Genomic DNA, 20,431 nt, shown 5'->3' with positions numbered 1-20,431 from the left:
AAGAAGACCACACTGGTTTCCATTCTTGTCAATCTCAAGGTTTGAAGTGTTGTGTTTTCTAAGATGCTTTTCTGCTCATCACGGTTGTAAAGAGTAGTTGATCGAGTTGCCATAGCCTTCCTGTCTGCTCTAACCAGCCTGGCTATTATCCTCTGACCTATCTAATCAATAACACCTGCAGAACTGCCACTCCATCCATCCATCCATCCATCCATCCATCCATCCATTATCTGAAGCTGCTTATCCTGTTCTACAGGGTCGCAGGCAAGCTGGAGCCTATCCCAGCTGACTATGGGCGAGAGGGAACGGCCACTCATTGGACGCTTTTATTTATTTGTTTCTCACTATTCTGTGTAACCTCTTGAGATTGTTCTGATTGAAAACCCCAAAAGATCAGCAGTTTCTGAAATACTCAGCAGTCAGAAGAGTCAGAGAGTGCTACATGCCTCTCATCACAGTACGTGAACTTTAAGTCCATGCTGTGTCGACTCATGAAGGTCTTGCAGTCAATTGGTGTGTCCACACTGGACGGATGAGGGATGGGTTCACACAGCACGACCAGGCAAGTCAGGAGGGGCTCAGTAAACCCAGACAAAACATGAGGGGGCCGGCTGGGGTACACCTTCAAATACCCTGTGCAGTGCAGCACCTGAGGGAAGATACACATGACATCAGACATAACACCAAAAAAGACTGGGGTTCACTGACGGGTAATCATCATCAACGGTCATGATCGTGTCCAAACAACTGTGTTTATGCATGTTATGTATCGTAATCCACATGCACTTACCTTCCAGCTGGCCGATTTAAGGTTGACTGTGCGTCCTCTGTTGGTGACTGTGCACTTCATCCTCATGAAGAAATCTCTCGCTGTGCTCAGCTCCTTATGTCTCCTGCCATACGCTGAGCCTAACAGCCACATTCAAGGCATTTATTTTCAATATTATTTCAGAATCTCACTTATTCACCAAATTTATTAACATATTAGGAATTTGTCACAATTTCTTGGTTATAAACACACTTCATTCATTACAATTAGATCCAAAAAAAAAAAAAATACAGCAGATGTATGAGGTTTGTTCAAAAAGGTCAGGGACTGCTCCTATTGCGAACCAACGGAGAGCGGTAAGGTCATGCGCATGCAGTAGGATCAAGCAGAAATCCTGGTGAGCCAATATGCCGCTTGATATCACACTGTCAACACTGGGACCTGGATTGCACACATTTTGTGTGTCAGCGTGCACTTGTACATTTGCAATTTGCACAATACACAAGCATTTGAAATGCTTCAGGAGGCCGACGGCAATGAAGCAGTGAGCTGGGCGAGGTGTTTTGAGTGGCATCTACACTCCAAAAGGGGAAGGACATCACTGGAGGACGGCGTTCTGCCCCTTTTGACGCACAAATGCCATTAAAATACCTGGCCCAGCTCACTGCTTCATTGCTTTTGGCTTGTTGAAGTATTTCCAGGGTGTCCGTTGCCGATTCCCTGAATTTGACACGGAATAATCTCTCTGGTCCATAGTGAAAATCATAAAAGTGCATGTGCACGTTGTCAAAAAACGAGTCTAACACAGGTCCTGATGGTGACATGGGGGCATGACACCACGAAGCATACGGACATGGTTACTGCTCACTCCTGCTGCACACGCATGACCTTTCCACACTCCTTTTGTTCACAAGAGGAACAGTCCAGAACCTTTTTGATCATACCTTGTACGGTTTCCAATATTCTATACTTTATTTATTTATTCTATCCACATTCACTGGAGGCGGCACGGTGGTGTAGTGGTTAGCGCTGTCACCTCACAGCAAGAAGGTCCTGGGTTCGAGCCCCGTGGCCGGCGAGGGCCTTTCTGTGCGGAGTTTGCATGTTCTCCCCGTGTCCGCGTGGGTTTCCTCCGGGTGCTCCGGTTTCCCCCACAGTCCAAAGACATGCAGGTTAGGTTAACTGGTGACTCTAAATTGACCGTAGGTGTGAGTGTGAATGGTTGTCTGTGTCTATGTGTCAGCCCTGTGATGACCTGGCGACTTGTCCAGGGTGTACCCCGCCTTTCGCCCATAGTCAGCTGGGATAGGCTCCAGCTTGCCTGCGACCCTGTAGAAGGATAAAGCGGCTAGAGATAATGAGATGAGATGAGACATTCACTGGATATGAGCAATCACGCACTCTGACTGGCTACTCTACTACTAGGATATCAGCTCATATACCATGAGTTGAGAAAAACAAAATGGCAGCTTTGGTATCAAGTATTTAAAAGAAACAGAAATAGCTAAAATAATATAGTCGTCCCCCCAACATTTCCTGTTCCACACTCCAGCCCAGTCAGTGGCAGTAATGCACCTTTAAGTTGGTTTGCCAACTGAACAAAAAAAAAAAAAAAGACCCTAACGAAGAACAACAAACTGGCGGAGGGTGTTACTGAACTAACTGAGGATGAAAAAAAAAAAAAAAATGTTACTCGAAAACAAACCCCCCCCCCAAATAAAAAAGCAACAAAATATGGAATGAAAGTTTGATGGTAAGAACATCTTTATTTATTTTTTTTTTTAAAGATATATTTTTGGGGCTTTTTTCACCTTTATTAGATAGGACAGTGTAGAGACAGGAAATGAGCGGGAGAGAGATGGGGAGGGATCGGGAAACGACCTCGGGTCAGAATTGAACCCGGGTCCCCGGATTTATGGTATGGCGCCTTAGCCACCTGAGCCACGACGCCCCAGAACATCTTTATTTTTCAAGAATTATTATTATCGCATTTTTCACAAATTGCTCCTGTCATTTCACTGGTTTGTTTACATTCTAAGCAGAAATGATTTTGTCGGACGTTTTGTATAAAGTTTTTCTTTACCGAATTTGCAAAAAATGACAAAATGCTCTGTTTCTCAAAATCCAGTGAATGTGAATAGAATAAAACAGTTATTCCGCTCAGTCTCGTCGTACATGGCTTATAGCCGACTCAGCGCTACGCACCTCGTCAGCTATCAGCTCACGTACGACTTGATTTTGTGGAATAACTGTTAAATAAATAATGTTTAGAATTTTATTTAATAAAAATGGGTGACGAAAGGAAAAATAAATGGCTCTTTTGCTGGCATTCTGTACATCACTGCATATCAATTAAAAGTTCTTTTGACTGATCACATTTTTCCGACGACAAAATATTTCTATCCTAATAGGATTGTAAGATAACCCAGCCCCACCCACAGGGCAAAAAGGCTCACTGAATGGTTTCTGAATATAAAAATGTAAATTATAAAATGTAAACTATGGCCTTCACAGTTGTTTTATCCCCATTTTTATCCCGCCATGTCCTGATTTGGATAATGTCCTTACGAAACAGACAGCATGAAGCACTGATTTATAGCCACATTCTGTCCATCTTAACCACATCCAAGCTCACAGTTATTTGAAATCCATTAAAATGTCTAACAGAAACTTTCATGAACCACGCTGAACCAGGTTTTTTTTTTCTTTTTCTATCAGCTGGATTGTTAACAATTAAATTGTTATAGTATGATTAGGGTGCAAGTATGTTCTCCTAACTATGAGAACATAAATAAAGTAGGGCTGGATCTCAGGCCTCTTGGTAAAAGTGAGAAATTCCTTAGAAAGAACTACTAGTGCATCTCAAACAATTAGAAAATGGTGAAAAAGTTCAATATGTTCCATCAGTTATTTAAGAAAGTGAAAATTTAATATATTCTAGACTCATTATGCCCTGTGATGACCTGGAGACTTGTCCAGGGTGTACCCCGTCTCTCGCCCGTAGTCAGCTGGGATAGGCTCCGGCTTGCCTGCGACCCTGTAGAACAGGATAAAGCGGCTAGAGATAATGAGACGAGACTCATTATATGCAAGCTAAAATGTTTCAATTATTTTTCTATCTTAAATTTTGATAATTATGGCTGACAGCACAAAAAAAAAAACCTTAAACATCTCAAAATATTAAAATATTTCATTTCGAGTTTGAGTAAAATAGGATAAATACTGTGTATATCTTTCGGTCTAGTTCAGTACACGCAACCACAATCATGCGGAAGACTGCTGACTTGACAGTTGTCCAAAAGATGATCATCGACACCCTCTGCAAGGAGGTTAAGCCACAGAAGGTGGTCATTGCTGAAAAGGCTGGCTGGAAAAAGTGCACAAGCAACAGGGATGACTGTAGGATTGCCAAGAAAAGTCTATTTGAGAACTTGGGAGACCTTCACAAAGAGTGGACTGAGGCTGGTATCAGTGCATCAAGAGCCACCACGCACAGACGTCTTCAGGAAATGGGCTACAGCTGTCGCATTCCTAATATCAAGCCACTCCTGAACCAGAGACAACGTCAGAAGCGTCTTACTTGGGCTGAGGAGAGAAAGAACTGGACTATTGCCCAGTGGTCCAAAGTCCTCTTTTCAAATGAAAGTAAATTTTGCATTTCATTTAGAAATCAAGGTCTGAGAGTCTGAAGGAAGAGTGGAGAGGCACAGAATCCGAGGTGTTTGAAGTCTAGTGTGAAGTTTCCAAAGTCTGTGATGATTTGGAGTGCCATGTCATCTGCTGGTGTTGGTCCACTGTGTTTAACCAAGTCCAAAGACAACACAGCCGTCTACCAGGAGATTTTAGAGCAATTCATGCTTTCAACTGCTGACAAGCTTTATGGAGATGCTGATTTCCTTTTCCTGCAGGACTTAGTGCCTGCCCACAGTGCCAAAACTACTGCCAAATGGTTTACTGACCGTGATATTACTGTTTTTGATTGGCCAGCCAACTCACCTGACCTGAACCCCACAGAAAATCTATGGGTATTGTCAAGAGGAAGATGAGAAACACCCGACCCAAAAATACAGACGAGGTGAAGGCTGCTATCAAAGCAACCTGGGCTTCAATAACGCCTCAACAGTGCCACAGGCTGATCGGCTCCACGCCATGACACACTGATGCGGTAATTCATGGTAAAGGATCCCCAACCAAGTACTGAGTGTATAACCGAACATACTTTTCAGAAGTTGGACATTTCTGTATTGTAAATTCTTTTTTGATTGCTCTTGGGAAATATTCTAATAATTTGAGATACCGGATTTCTGATTTTCATGAGCTATAAGCCATAATCATCAAAATAAAAAAAAAAAAGGCTTGAAATATTTCACTTTACATGTAATGAATCTAGAATATATGAAAGTTTACCTTTTTGAATTAAATTACGAAAAAACGAGCTTGTTCATGATAGTCTAAGTTTTGAGATGCACAAGTACCTGAGGAATGTAAGAAATGTATCATCAGAATGGTGATAAGACAAAGCATAAGGGCATCTTCAGTGCTACTACGCAAAGAGATAAGGACAAATCAAGCTCTCAGGCTTTAAAAATGGATCTACACATCTCAAAACAGAAATGAAACAACTCCAGAACTACACACCTGCTCTGACACTGAGGTTCTCTCGGATCTCCTCATGATCGCAAGGGTGTGTGAAATCAAAAATACTGTGTCCTGTTAATTCGACCTGGGAAAGGCGTACCATAAAAATGAACAGAGAAAGCACACAACACTACAGCATCCTGGTTATCTCAGTCACAGTAATGCAGACATACTGGGGTGAGAAACAAAAAGAGGAAGAAAAGATTCACCTGCGTGAGACCCATGAATTTACTGATGTTCCCTGAGACGAAGATCATGTCGCCTTCTGATGTCACCACAGCAACAAAGCCTTGCAGAGACTTCAGATACAGAGTGTCCATCAGGGCGTCTTCCTTTAGCTGTCTGCTCAAGCATCCTGCCAATAACGCACATTAAAAACATTCAAATGTGAAAATCCTAATCATATTAACTCACCAAAAACCTACATTATACAAAAAAAAAAAAGCCTTATTTTTTCCCCACCTAAATAATTCACCATGAGAACCAAAACACATCTCAGATCTAACATCAGCAAAGGGAGGAGCTTCAACACACAATACCACTGAACAATTTCAAGAACTCGAGGCAATAATTAAAGCAAGGCTTCATGCTGAGAGGTGGAGATCTGCTTCCCCCTGATAAGACCTTCCTTCCCTCAAAGGCTGGGAGTAGACGCGAGGGTCTGACTATGGTCTTTCTGACCCAGACAGAACATCATTCTTTCTGCTGTATTCGGAGTTGTTTTTCCCAAGCAGGCGGTCAGGCTCCTTGCGCTTACGTCTACTTTTAGTACCATTGCCCTGCAGTATTTAGAAACATCTGTCCACTATAAATACTGCTCTGTGATGTCAAACTAGGTTGCCTCTGTGCCAGGCTTTGACATTCTTGACATTCTTTTGAAGCTTTCTGTCAATCACTACCAATTGCCTGAGAAGCAGTTCTTGTTTAAGCATGACTGTTCGTGCTTGTTTTCTCTCAAACTGGTTTAAAACTTCTTAAACTTACACCACATTCCTCATGATCTCATGTATAGCTTTTCTATTAGTTTCAATTAGTTACCGAACAATTTATAGCAGTTACTGGATAACAATTTAACTCAGGAGTGCCATAACTTGTGTAAGAGTAGTACCGCCAAAATTACACAATAAGCAGTGCATATAACTTCCATAAAGATTGACTCAAACTGACACCCTACCAACCATGTAGCCATGTTTTATATCCTAACCTCACATATTTCAGATTCATATAATAAAATAAATATATAATATTTTTTGTACACACACACACACACACACACACGTGTATATATAATTAAACATTGATGGAAAATAAAACTTATAATAATAATAATAATAATAATAATAATAATAATAATAAACAGAAGGATATGATTTGGTTTTGATTCAAAAATTATTTTTCAGATCAAATCACAAAATTGACGTTAAAGAGTAAATCCATGTTTTGTATTGAATGTCACTTTTTCTCACGACTTGTATCAATACAGAAATACACATTCTGCAGTGTTTTATTTAAAAATTAAACACAGTTGAAACTTTGAAAGCATAACTTAAATCTTAACTTAAAGGAGAACTGAAGGCAAATTTTTTTAATCAAAATTCTATTCCTCATTGTATTAAATATCGGAATGCGTTTTTGATCGCTATTTTGTCGCTGCTATAGCAAGTTATGAGTGTTTGAAATATGCTCTGTAATATATCAGTCCATATGTCAAAGCAATGGCCGTAAACGAGATTCGTTGAGACCTGTGCGAGACATCGTAGGAGGCAAGTAAAATGTACAGCGGAAATCAAAGTGACCAACCCTGTGTCCGAAATCGCTCACTCGTTCACTACTCCCTATATAGGGAATTACTGTATAGAGGACTACTGTATATAGTGAGCTCATTGGTAAAATGGAAAAAACGCTTTCGGACACTAGTCCGTCGCGCTGGTATTTACGTCATTACTGTTGCACAATTAAAACGTGCCAGATCAGTCGGCTGGTGGTTTTTCAAACTAATAAATACATGCATGTGTTTTTGTGATAAATCCATATTATACTGAGCGCATTTCCCACATTAATCAATACAAAGTTCCTGCATCTTTCAGTTCTTTTTAAATCAAGGCTGAATACTTTCTTCTTTGTCGCTGCCTTTTATTAAATCAAAATTTGAGACTTTTAATTTGATTTCTTTCAGCGCAACCGCAATGCATGATGGGATATATTGCTTTGGTTAATGACCATCGGTTGTACACTACTTTTTTAATGCATTGTGGGATACTTTGAGTGCACTATATAGGGTGTAAATAATCCTCACTAAAGTTTCGGACAGCACTACAAAATTGCGTCCCCACTACATAGTGCCCTATATAGTGAGTAGGGAGTGATTTCGGACACAGGACAACATCTGCCAACGTTGTCAAAAAACGCACGTGCCCCCTTTCGAATGCTGATGTAATCAAGCTGGAAGTTTTGTTTGTTTTGATAGCAATCAGGAAAGTTTGAAAAAAGTAGGCAGTAATCATCATTTCAACTCATTTTTGTGCAATATTTCGTTTGGGACAGTTTTCAAAATGGCGGCACTGACACCTGGCTGACACGTCACGTTTCGAAGTCTCGCACAAGTCTCGTGAAGATCGCGTGTATAAGGGACACCTGCTGTGGACCAAATGAACTAAATTCAACATGGCTAAAAACCGAATAGGCCGATAAGTAGAATATTTAATTGCAATTAGTTGCCAATACGAGTCACGATATAAGGTTACTAAAACCGAAAACGTAACTGAATAACACGTTAATTAAGAAATAAAGCAAGTTTAAAAATGACTTTGGTTCTCCTTTAATATCTAGGACTATTTCCTATGTCTTGGGCTTAAGGGTTAGCAAAAGCAACAATTTAGTATTCTCTTCAATCAAGTACTCTTCAGCGCTTGATAAAAAAAAAAAAAGTTTTTAATAAAACCTTAGTGGCATAATGCCCCACATGTCTTTGCTGTGGTATTGTTTAACAAGGCGTATGATTTGCTGCCCATTGTCCTGAAGGTATATTAACAGTACACGTGACATTAGTTTAAATCGATGTTTAAAGGTTCCTGTATGTGAATTTGTCAATATGGAGTGCACTTGCTTGAGAGTAATGCCCAGGTCAGACGGCAGAAAGATGCATGCTGCGACCTGTCCGGTGGCGACCAATCGCAGGTGGACGCAGGCGTTTTGCATCAAATCCTTCGTTGTGGTCAAACGTATTGCAAGCTGAATCTACCAGTCGGAAACAGACGCAGCTAGACGCAGTGCACAGAAAACCTTTTAAAAAATATAAGGCCATAAGACTGCTCGCAGGATGTTGTAAGCTATTTGCAGGTGCAGTCTGCGTCTACCTGCGATGCATCGCAGCCATCTCTAAAGACTTGTCTTCCCCTGCGTCAGCCTGTGTCTAGCTGCCACTACCTGCGACTGATCGTTCAAGCGCTGCACGACCGCCTGCCTCTACATGTGTCAACCTGCTATTTGCACTGACTAGAAGCGAATCGCAGCTGAAATGCGAACAGATCGTGATCCACTTGCGTCAACCTGCCTCTACTAAAGACCCTCTGCAAGACTCTGCCATTATCTGCGTCATCGTAGTGCGTCGACTCAAGACCAGTCTTGCATCTACCTGCGATTTTGTTATCGTACTGTCTGACCTGGGCATTAGCTTCAGAGTTCTGCTAGCTATAACCACATAAGACACATCTGGGTAATTACTACATAGCTTGTTGGTAAGAGTAACCAGACATTAACTAGTAGTAGTGTTATAACATTAAAGGAAATGAATCGTAAAATACGAATTTACTTGTAAGCACTTTGACATGTAATTCAAAGTAGCACAAAGTTGAGGTAGTATTTCTGAAAGGAGATTATTATTTTCACATTTAAAAGTGGCCAAGTTAGGGCATCGGTCAAAATACAGTACGTGTACGCCGCCATATTCATCCGCACCGCTATAAGGATACGGTGAAAAGTCAAAATGAGGCTGCAGGGATTGATGATGTAGAAGTTGCTGAAGCCGGATCCAGGCGAAACCCCTTTGAGCCTTTTAAACCCATGGCTTCGTTACTTTGAACTGAGAGAATTGTTTCCTCATCACTGCTGGATTCCATGTTATTGAGAGTATTTTACTTTTGGATTCTTGCATGCGATAAAAGTTAGCAGTGGAGTGTTTTTATAGTCTTTACAGACTACGGCGTATCACTCACTCACTCACTCACTTTCATGATAAACATATACATGTGCGCTCCCACAGGAAGCAACTCTTTCGCTCAAGCGGCGCAGCCATCATGACGTCAGAGTTCCTTATAAAATTACACATTTCCTCTATGTTTATTCCACTTTAGATACGTAAAAACATTACAGAAACACTGCCCTAGAATTGGTATGGTGACTAGAACTCGGTTAGTTTTCAGTGATCATTTCCTTTAACGCTGCCAGTGCATAATAATTCATATCAGGTGATTTCACCCGTGGTTTTTACACATCAAGCAAAAGATCTTCTTATGCTTTTCTGTCAGAGCACCACGGACCACTGACAGTGAGGAAAGCAGATCTGCTTGAATTGCGCAAGTGCACGCTCGATCGCATCTCGATGACTTTGATAAAATCAGGACTGGATTTTTCTAGATGCTTTCTACCAGTAGTGTGAACACCTGAACACGCTAAACTGCTTCTTAGGCCCTGTCCACACGGCAACAGATTCAGGTGAATCTGATAAAATTATTTATCGTTTCGGCCTGGCGTCCACACGGCACCGGCGTTTTGGGTGCCCCAAAACGAAATCTTTTGAGAACGGGTTCCAGAGTGAAAAAATCTGGCAACGGCGCCGTTGCGAAGTCGTCTGGATGAGTAGAATGGATTTGTTTACGATGACGTCACAACCACATGACTGTCAGTGCTTCACGCCAGGTAGAAGTGTAATGAACTCGATGCGAGTTGTCAACAAATCCTATAACTTGGTTCATGAAACTCGCTTACAAAATATTTTCACTGTGAATATTTATTGTGTAATGGTGCAAAGAGAGAGAGAGAGAGAGAGAGAGAGAGAGAGAGAGAGAGAAAATAGCCCTTAGAGCAGAGTCTTTAGTCCAAACACCGCGGAAGCAGTACCAAACCGCGCACCGCCAAGCGCTTTCCAAAAACAAAAACAATCCCGCCGGCAAAAATAGGGAAAAAAAAAGAAAAAAAAAAAAAAGGAGCGATCTCACCTCTTCAGATGTTGGTTTAAGTCAGACAATGCATTCCTCAAAAAGGGCGTAGAAGAACAAAGTAATCCATCAACGTGTAGCATTCAATTTATTCCGGACCATTAAAGAATTCTGGAGGATCTCAGAATGTTGGCGTACCGGCTTCCATCTACCCCCATTCATTCCTCTCTCTCTCTCCGTCTACCCCCATTCATTCCTCTTTCTGCGTCTTTCGTTTTACCCTACTGATTAATAAATCAAAACTTTGTGTGGCTAATGCTACAGAAGAAGGGGTTTATGCGCATGCGTCTACTTCTTCTATTGTTCTGGTGTCTCCGATGGGACCATCTTACAGCGCACGTAGTGGTGTGGCATGTGTATTGCATCGTTTTCAGCAAGCGTTGCGTTGCCACATGTACCTGAAATTTTACTGATCCATTGCCCATGTGGACGCAATATTTAAAAAAAAAAATCTCGTTGCCGTTGTCGTGTGGATGTAGCCTTAGTACTGCAGGACAATACGTAAATGAAAAGCAGTATTGTCATGGCAATACTGACAATGGTTGCCCTGGAATAATTGAATAATAAGCAGTTAAAAGGTACAGTTTGTTTGTTTGTTTGTTTTTTATTGTTGTTGCTTTTGTGTATGTCTTTCGAGGCATAATTATCATATCTCAGCAAAACTGTGGTTTGCAATATTATTATTATGTAGGTAATGATATCATGGATCATGCTAGTTTCTTTGTTTCAAGCTTCTGAGCAAAATTTTCTGGGCCAGAAATTCTCTCCATCCATATCTAGAATAGAACTGATCTATCAGTTAAACAGCAACCCATAACACAGATGTATTTTCAATAGAGGGGATGGTGTCTGTTGGGGAAGGGAGCGACTGGTTAACTGGTTAAAATTAAAAGTTGTACATTGCAGGCAGTAGAGGGCACTAAAAACAACAAACAGCTCCTTTAATACTGCTCTTCATCGAAGCAAATTTTAAATGCACGGAGGAAATGAAAAACAATTTTCAGTCACTACCACAAGAACACGAGCAAGCAAATTTTCTCGACCATCAAATCAACTAAAAAGACAAAAACTATCGTACTGAAAGAAAAAAAAACACTAATATTTTGTTTACTGGATGAGACTGGAACAGTGCTTGTGTCACCTAAAAAATAACAGAAAAGTAGTTTATTTGTTAACACCATGGTGCAATATCTGATTTTGAGCTAAGGTTTTCATTTAAGAAGAAGAAGTAGATTTATCAATCACGAAACACTATCAGCTAATCTCACCTGCTTCTATTTCTCTGTATTATGCTTCCTATGACTGCAAACACTGGTATGCCACAAAAACAGCCAACACACACACACACACACACACACACACACACACCACTGTGCGAGTTAGTAATCAGTGATGAACTTTAGAAACCACCCATGTTCTTTGTCTATGTTCCTGAGATCATAATCTTATTATGTCACAGAGTACAGAACGTCTCTTCAGCTGCTCCAAAATGGCTAGCGCGCACGCACGCACGCACACACGCACGCACACACACAGCGCCGAGATGTAGTGCTGATCTGAAACATCCTACCACATCTATTATTCAGGGCTAAAGAATAAAATGTTCCTGTCTGGCCAATTTAATTTAATTCCCGACTGGATCATCTAAGCTGAACCACACTGACCTGTAGTTTACTAAAGCAAAAACCTGCAGCAACTGCAAACAGCAGCATTAGAGGACCGAGACAACATCAGAGTCAGGACAGCCATCATTCGAGGTGTTTGAGGGTCACAAAATACACTCATTATGTACCGTATAGTTTCGCATACTGTTTAGTAACCATTTAATAAATTCGACTTCGATTAAAGTGGACAGGTTACACCTTAAAAGTTATGGTCACTGCTTGATTTTAAATACACAATTCTGGAAGAGAAAGAAAAAAACAAACAAAAAAAAACACCAGGCCGCATTATACGATTACCGCCCAAAATCTTAAAGTGTAATTTCACCCCCAGCTCTGAGTCTAACGCCACGCACTACACAGTTTTGATGATGAGTGTCAGTCAGTCAGTGTACATTGGAAAATGACCTGCCTTTTCACTGGCTCCCACTCAACTGCATGGGCTAGGGGATGTCGGCATGAACATCCTTTTTATATAAACTAGTAGTTATTGCCCTGTGATGACCTGGCGACTTGTCCAGGGTGTACCCCGCCTCTCGCCCATAGTCAGCTGGGATAGGCTCCAGCTTGCCTGCGACCCTGTAGAACAGGATAAAGCGGCTACAGATGATGGATGGATGGATGGATGGCAGTTATTGCCCATGAACCTGATTTCCTCTGAACGGCCCAGTGGAGAGTTGAGTGGACACATGTGATATATAATGTTTTCGTTGTGTTCTGTGAAAATGCCATAAATCATTTCCCGCGTCTCCTCAGCGATGTAGACTCGGCCCTAGCGGAAGTCTCTGGCGAGGAGCGCTGATTGCGAGGTTCTGTACAATTGAAACTCTCAGGCGAGTTGGGGAGGGGATTCCCCACCGTGGCTGTGCGCGATATGTTAGCGCGAGCATGTGGCCTATGGGAAATGAATAGTGTGTTGGATGAGCACTAATCTCATGTTTTAGAAAATCGAAAATGTTGTCTTGGGGCCCCTCTGAGATGTCACCAATCCATGTGCAAAGTATGGAGTATGTGCGTCCAGCCGTGTCCATTTGCATAGGTGAATGGACACCGAGACAGAGCGACAGACAGCCTTCCTTTAGTAGTATAGATTTCACAACATAGAGAAATACTAAATGGTCGACTCTACATCAGCATCGGCCATGCAAGGTTCAGGATGGTTTAAACCATTAGATGGCGTTTTGACCCATTTTCAACCCATAAAATGCAGATTTTTATAAAAATGGTAATTCTGTCAATATTAACACCAACACCGATGTGTTTCATCACAGTATAGTCATGTCGTTTAGTTTCATCTTTCAGCTGCTCCCGTTAGGGGTCGCCACAGCAGATCTATTCCGCATATTTGAGTTGGCATAGATTTTACCCCAGATGCCCTTCCTGACACAACCCTCCTCAATCGATCCAGGCTTGGGATCGGCAGTGCTGTATGCGCTGGCTTGTACAACCCCAGTGGCTGGATATTTTAGCTAATCTGCATGTCTTTGAACTGTAGGAGAAAACCGGAGCACCCAGAGGAAACCCACGCAGACAACATGCAAACTCCACACGGAAAGGCCCCCCATCGGCCGTGGGGTTCGAACCCAGCTATGAGGCGACTGACCACTACACCACCATTCCACCGGTCATGTTGTGTCATTTAATGTGTGTGTGTTTTTTTTTTTTAACAGTGGTTCTTGAAAGTTTGTGAACCCTTTAGAATTTTCTATATTTCTGCATAAATATGACCAAAAACATCATCAGATTTTCACACAAGTCCTAAAAGTAGATAAAGAGAACCCAGTTAAACAAATGAGACAAAAATATTATACTTTTACATATATTCTTATTTAATTGGTAAATATACTACAATTTGTAATAATTCTCATAGGGCAGATTCTACCGTAACTGGATCCATTAACCACTTGCCCACAAAATAAGAAATTTTTCTTGTCCTTTTTTCAGTGAGGTAATATTTTCAAGATTGAAAATATGGTATTTGGTCTTCTAAAACAGCACGTCATTTAAAAATACACTGAGTATATCAATAAAAGATTTTTAAAGAATAAAGTTCTATTTCTTTGACATATCTGACAGACATAACTCCCATTTTAAAAATCACTTTCATTATCCCTGTTGCTATCGTCAGTGAATTTCTGTCAGATGACCTGACGATGGGGCGGCACGGTGGTGTAGTGGTTAGCGCTGTCGCCTCACAGCAAGAAGGTCCTGGGTTCGAGCCCCGGGGCCGGCGAGGGCCTTTCTGTGCGGAGTTTGCATGTTCTCCCCGTGTCCGCGTGGGTTTCCTCCGGGTGCTCCGGTTTCCCCCACAGTCCAAAGACATGCAGGTTAGGTTAACTGGTGACTCTAAATTGACCGTAGGTGTGAGTGTGAGTGTGAATGGTTGTCTGTGTCTATGTGTCAGCCCTGTGATGACCTGGCAACTTGTCCAGGGTGTACCCTGCCTTTCGCCCGTAGTCAGCTGGGATAGGCTCCAGCTTGCCTGCGACCCTGTAGAACAGGATAAAGCGGCTAGAGATAATGAGATGAGATGACCTGACGATAGACTCGGCCATTATGGATCTTTGGTAGTTATCGTGTGAAAGCAGGCTTTATAAGCTTTGGGTGTCAACAGATAGAGTTGAAATAGATTAACAGCGAAAAAACTATTTCATTCACGACGAGAAGCCCACAGTTATTTTTAAAAAATGCTATCGTCAGTCTGTCAGTCAAATGCACCTGACGATAGCAAAATTCAAGCCCTCACCACGCACATGCTGACTGACGCAAAGAGGAAATTCTACTGCACGTGATTTTTGTGACAGCAGACATTTACTTCCGGGCAAGACTTGGAGTTCTGGCAGCTAGATTTCATCAAATAAATCAAGGTAAGATTTTCAGTCAGCTATCCTGACGATAGAAATTTTTGACGATAGAAACATTGAGAATATATTTGTGCATTCATATTTAAAATTTTCTGGAGGAAAACTATCGTAAGTTGAGATAAATCAGAGCCACTTGCGACCCTTTCAGCCGACAGGCCATTTCAATGTGTTATTTCCCCGCGAAAGTGACGCAGTCGTGTCTATCGTCACTGTTCTGACAATTATTGTTGATATTTCAATTTTGAAAATAAATTATCTTTTTTATTTCAATATTTTATTTTATTATTTGGTTCTAGTGATGAGGTATTTAATATTATTACTAAATTTGTCAGATTAATAATGTAAGAAACAGTTTTGTTGCTATTGTCATCTAGAGTGTCTGTCAGAATAGGATGGTAGACGTTAGTTTGTCTGTCAGATTTTGATGATAGAAACCAATGTGCTTCTATTGTCATTTAGCATGTCTGTCATGTCAGGCTTTTATTAGTTAGTTACCAGGACTACTGTCCTAAAATTTACTGTGAATGTCCAAGACCCCAAATGCTACTAGAAAAACTTAATAGAATGATCAAAATAATCAATTCAGCAATTTAAGGAGATGGGACTTAACTGGCCTCTGTTATGGTAGAATCTGCTATATATTTATGGTTAATTCATCAATGATTGTAGATCGTTACTTTAAAGTGCTTTAACAAACAGTATTATGTAAATCACTGAAATGAAAAATAGTGCAAACAGTGTCTTGCATAAGTATTCACCCCACTGAACTTTTCCACATTTTGTGGGCAGCACGGTGGTGTAGTGGTTAGCACTGTCGCCTCACAGCAAGAAGGTCCGGGTTCGAGCCCAGCAGCCAGCGAGGGCCTTTCTGTGTGGAGTTTGCATGTTCTCCCCGTGGGTTTCCTCTGGGTGCTCCGGTTTCCCCCACAGTCCAAAGACATGCAGTTAGGTTAACATGGGGCGGCCTTGGGCTGAGGTGCCCTTGAGCAAGGTACCGAACCCCTGACTGCTCCCCGGGCGCTCTAGTGTGGCTTCCCACTGCTCTGGGTGTGTGCGCGCGCGCGCGCGTGTTCACTGCTTCAGATGGGTTAAATGCAGAGGATGAATTTCACTGTGCTTGAAGTGTGCATGTGACAAATAAAAGGTTTCTTCTTCACTTGGAACTAAAATGGACTTATTTGAAATTATAATATAATGTATTTACATAAAATATCCCATAATACTGAAGCTGTGATTGCATAAGTATTCACCCACAATGCTGTGACATCCCTGAATTAGTTCTGGTTCAGAAGTGAAATAATTAGTTGAATGGTGTCAATTTGTGCACAATAAACGTGTCACATGATCCCAATAGAAGTACACCTGCTCCTGCTAAGCCCCATAGACAACATGAACAGATAGCACCATACCAACCAATAAGCTAATTTAGGGGTTTGAAGGAAAGTATTACATTTTTACATATATATACTGTACATCATTGTTAATAAATAATCTTGACAATAATTTGACGAACTCTAATGACTCCCCCCCCCCCCCCCCCTTTATTTCAATATTATGGGCTATTTTGTGTCGTAAGAGAGTGCTTCAGGCAGCAGGAGACAGAGAGTGATGAGGATGAAGAGGAAAAATTGCAGAAGACCAAGCCCCTCCATGAGATGCATCATCCCATGGAGGGGCAGAAAGTTGCTGACATCAAGAAGGGAGAGGAAGTTGCTGACATCAAGAACTCCTACCGGTGGCTAAAGAAGGTTGGCTTGAAGGACAGCACAGAGGCTCTGATCATGGCAGCACAAGAACAGGCCCTAAGTACTAGGTCTTTTCTAGTCAGGTGTCTACCACAGTAGACGGGACCCAAAGTGCAGGCTGTGCAAAGATGCCCCTGAGAGAGTCCAGCACATAGTAGCAGGGTGTAAAATGCAAGCTGGGACAGCATACACTAAGAGGCGTAACCAAGTGGCTGGGGTAGTGTACAGGAACATCTGTGCTGAGTACAAACTAGAAGTCTCCAAATCTCAAAAGGACATACCACCATAAATAGTTGAGAACAACAGAGCTAAGATCTTGTGGGACTGCAAGTTCCAGACTGACAAGCAGGTGCTGGCTAACCAACCAGACATAGTGGTGGTAGATAAGGAACAGAAGAGTGTAGTTGTGACAGATGTGGCAATCCCAGCTGACAGTAACATCAGGCAGAAGGAGCACAAGAAGATCGAGAAGTACCAGGAACTTAAAGAACAATTGGAAGAGAGGTGGAAGGTAAAGTCCAAAGTGGTCCCAGTGGCCCCTAAACAGGGAGAGTGGCTCCAGCAGATTCCCGGTACAGCATACATTTTACACACACACACCAGCCACTTTAATAGGAACTTGTTCTTGATTCTAAGATTCCTTTCTTGCCTGGCAGGAGTGGAACCCAATGTGTTGTTCTGCTGTTGCATGCAGAGATGCTTTTCTGTTCACCACAGTTGTAGAGTTGTTACGAGTTGCTAGATCATTCCTGGCAACTCAAACCAATCTGGCCGCTTTCCTTTGACCTCTCTTATCAACAAGGTGTTTCCACCCACTGAACTGTTGCTCACTCAGTCAGTCAGTGCATTTACATGCACATCCAAATCGAGCTACTGTCGGTAATCGAGCTAAGGGTCCCAGCAGGGGTGCCAGAGAAATCCAATCCTACATGCACACAAGGAAATCGAGCTATTGTGTGAGGTACATTGTGCACCCGAGCCACTGGTGGCGCTACACGCCCCATCGTGTTGGTACACTTCCGGTTGTCGTCATGAAGAAGAGGAGTGATTTCCATTTTACATTCACACCACATGTCACTGCCACCTGTTGGCTACAAACTGTCCTGCGCAGACCTAGTCTGGTTAACACCAGACCATATCACAAGTGAAATATGGTCTGGAATCCGCCTATTGAATTTCTCGTAGGGGAGGTGTGGTTTACGATTGTCAACGGCCGTTTATTGGACGTTGCGAATGTCTATCATTTGGCATATGGCCAATCATGGCAGTTGTACCCGGTGACGTAGTTAGAGTGACGAAGAAGAGAAGGAAAGAGAAGGCAAAACAAAAATAGGAAAACAATGGCACCGAACGATTACTGCCGTTTTAAAACAAACTTTCGCTCTAAACTATTCAGAACAGTGTCTAAAGCTTGACTGAAAGTTTGGTTCGTATCGCTCGCCGCCATGTTAAATGTGATCCGTAAACAGTCCCAAATAAACTACAAGCTTCCGTTTGTCGAGTAGTACGCGTCACCATCTTTCCACCCCTCCCCACTCTCTGACTGGCTCCCTGACTCAGGCGAGCCTTTAGACCATAGTTTCCATGCTGTCTTTTCAGATCGGAACGATTGTGCAAAGCAGCATGGGATTTCCCAGGCTAGCGCAGACCACTGTTTTGTAAGACAACTTATTTTGCACAATTGTATATTTTTCTAAAGTCCATTTTTTGCTTACAATTTAACTTGTGTCTTAATAAACACACAAAAAGTTCAATTGTTTTTGTCTCCTTGTTCCTCCTGACCTCTTCTGCTGCTCTACTACTACTGTTGTCATGCCGACCGAGGCTGTCGTGTTTCCCGCTTGTGGTCTCGTCACTCCCGGAAGGGAAGTAAGTAGCTCGATAGGGTTTACATGCACTAAGTAGCTCGGCTACAATCGCATAATCTAGGTCACGTAGCTCGATTACGAGAAATCCAGTTCGTTTCGATTTCAGCCGAGCTAAGGTGTTTCCATGGCATTCAGAACTTCGATTTCAGTCAAGCTACAGCAGAAATTCAATTTTCTCTATGTGCATGTAAACGCACTGACTGTTTTTCACACTATTCTGTGTAAACTCTAGAGAGACTGCTGTGTGTGAAAACCCCAGGAGATCAGCCGTTTCTGAAATACTTAAACCAGTCCATTTGGCTCAAACCAACACCCATGCCACAGTGGAAGTCACAGAGATCATAATTTTTCCCGTTCTGATGTTTGAAGTGAACATTAACTGAAGCTCTTGATTTGTATCTGCACGATTTTATTATGTATTGTGCCGTTGTCAATGGATTGACTGATTAGATAACTGCACAAAAGAGGTGCGCGTGTGTCTATATTATATATATATATATATATATATATATATATATATATATATATATATATATATATATAAATCCCAATCATAAATCCCCATTATGATATTTTTCCTACTGGTCTAACGAACATCATATGGCACCAGTTTCGAGTGCTCCTCATAAATCTGATTTCTTCTGCTATACGCAAAATCAGGTGAGATTTCATTATAACCTCATCTTATCCTGTAAAATTACATTCACAAACCAATATTGCTCACCCTTCATTTCCTCCTGAGCAGTGCAATATTGCATCTGTTCTTCATTTTAAAACTAATGCAACTGATAAAGACCACAACTAAAGAAAGAAGGCAACCATGATTAAATACAAATAGAACAGAAAACAATTTTCATTGCAAATCATTATAATGACCAACACACACACACACACACACACACACACACACACACACACACACACACACACACACACACAGCATAACCTGCATCTGAAAAAAAGAAGGTTGTGTATGTAGAAGAACCTTCACGTGCTCTGCTGAACATTTTATATAAAAGCATTAACCAAATGAATAAATGTAAACATAAATGATATAAATCTGTATTAGCAGTGCAGGCGTGTTTATGAGTGCACAGAGGAAGGCGATGGAGGCTGTGGCTGCGTGAAACCCCAAACCTGATGTGAGCAGTTTGCGTGTACGGAGGAAGCTGATGGTCAGTCTCATGATGGACGCTTTGTCCAGGTGTGAGCGGATGCTATGAGGCAGAGGCAGCTGATGTGCGAGCTCGTAGAACACCTCCGTCTCCTTACTCCGCCTACAGCGCGCTGCATCACGCGACTTCTCTTTCCGCCGTTCTGAAGGATGTCTGTGGAAACAGGCCAAAGGTCAAAAGTCAACACAATTCAGTCAACTGCCGGAGGATGTCAGGGTGTGTGCCAAACATTGCCACTATATTTAAAACAGGATGATTATTCCAGTGGCCTTGATTGTACTGTAGCACAGAGCCAGAATGTCTGGTGATCTTTTTCAGTTCGTACCTGAGCAGACCGCTACTACTTCCTGTTTATCCACTATAAAATGAGTGTGCGGACATGCCCTCCAAGGGAAACAATGAAGTCATTATCACAATGTGCAGAGCCAGACAACAATATGAAACTGGACGGTAGCATGTGGGCAAGGCAGGATTACTTTAACATGGCCAAAACAT

The 20,431-nt window shown here is 41.8% G+C and overlaps 1 protein-coding gene across 1 annotated transcript in view; it reads right to left on the bottom strand.

Moving 5' to 3' along the window:
• The window catches only part of epas1a (endothelial PAS domain protein 1a), a 79,536-nt gene that overhangs the window by 38,035 nt on the left and 21,070 nt on the right, over nucleotides 1-20,431 (bottom strand). Inside the window, exons 2-6 of the mRNA XM_060940222.1 lie at nucleotides 19,899-20,089; nucleotides 5,617-5,762; nucleotides 5,408-5,492; nucleotides 791-909; nucleotides 447-649 (exon numbers count right to left, since the gene is read on the bottom strand). Of these exons, the coding sequence (XP_060796205.1) occupies nucleotides 447-649; nucleotides 791-909; nucleotides 5,408-5,492; nucleotides 5,617-5,762; nucleotides 19,899-20,089 (744 nt within the window). The remainder of the gene's footprint in view (nucleotides 1-446; nucleotides 650-790; nucleotides 910-5,407; nucleotides 5,493-5,616; nucleotides 5,763-19,898; nucleotides 20,090-20,431) is intronic.

Source organism: Neoarius graeffei, chromosome 14, assembly GCF_027579695.1.
Source record: "Neoarius graeffei isolate fNeoGra1 chromosome 14, fNeoGra1.pri, whole genome shotgun sequence".
In the NCBI taxonomy this organism is placed as follows: domain Eukaryota; kingdom Metazoa; phylum Chordata; class Actinopteri; order Siluriformes; family Ariidae; genus Neoarius; species Neoarius graeffei.
The sequence above is the reverse complement of the archived record's forward strand: the minus strand, read 5'-3'. Positions and strand labels throughout refer to the sequence as shown.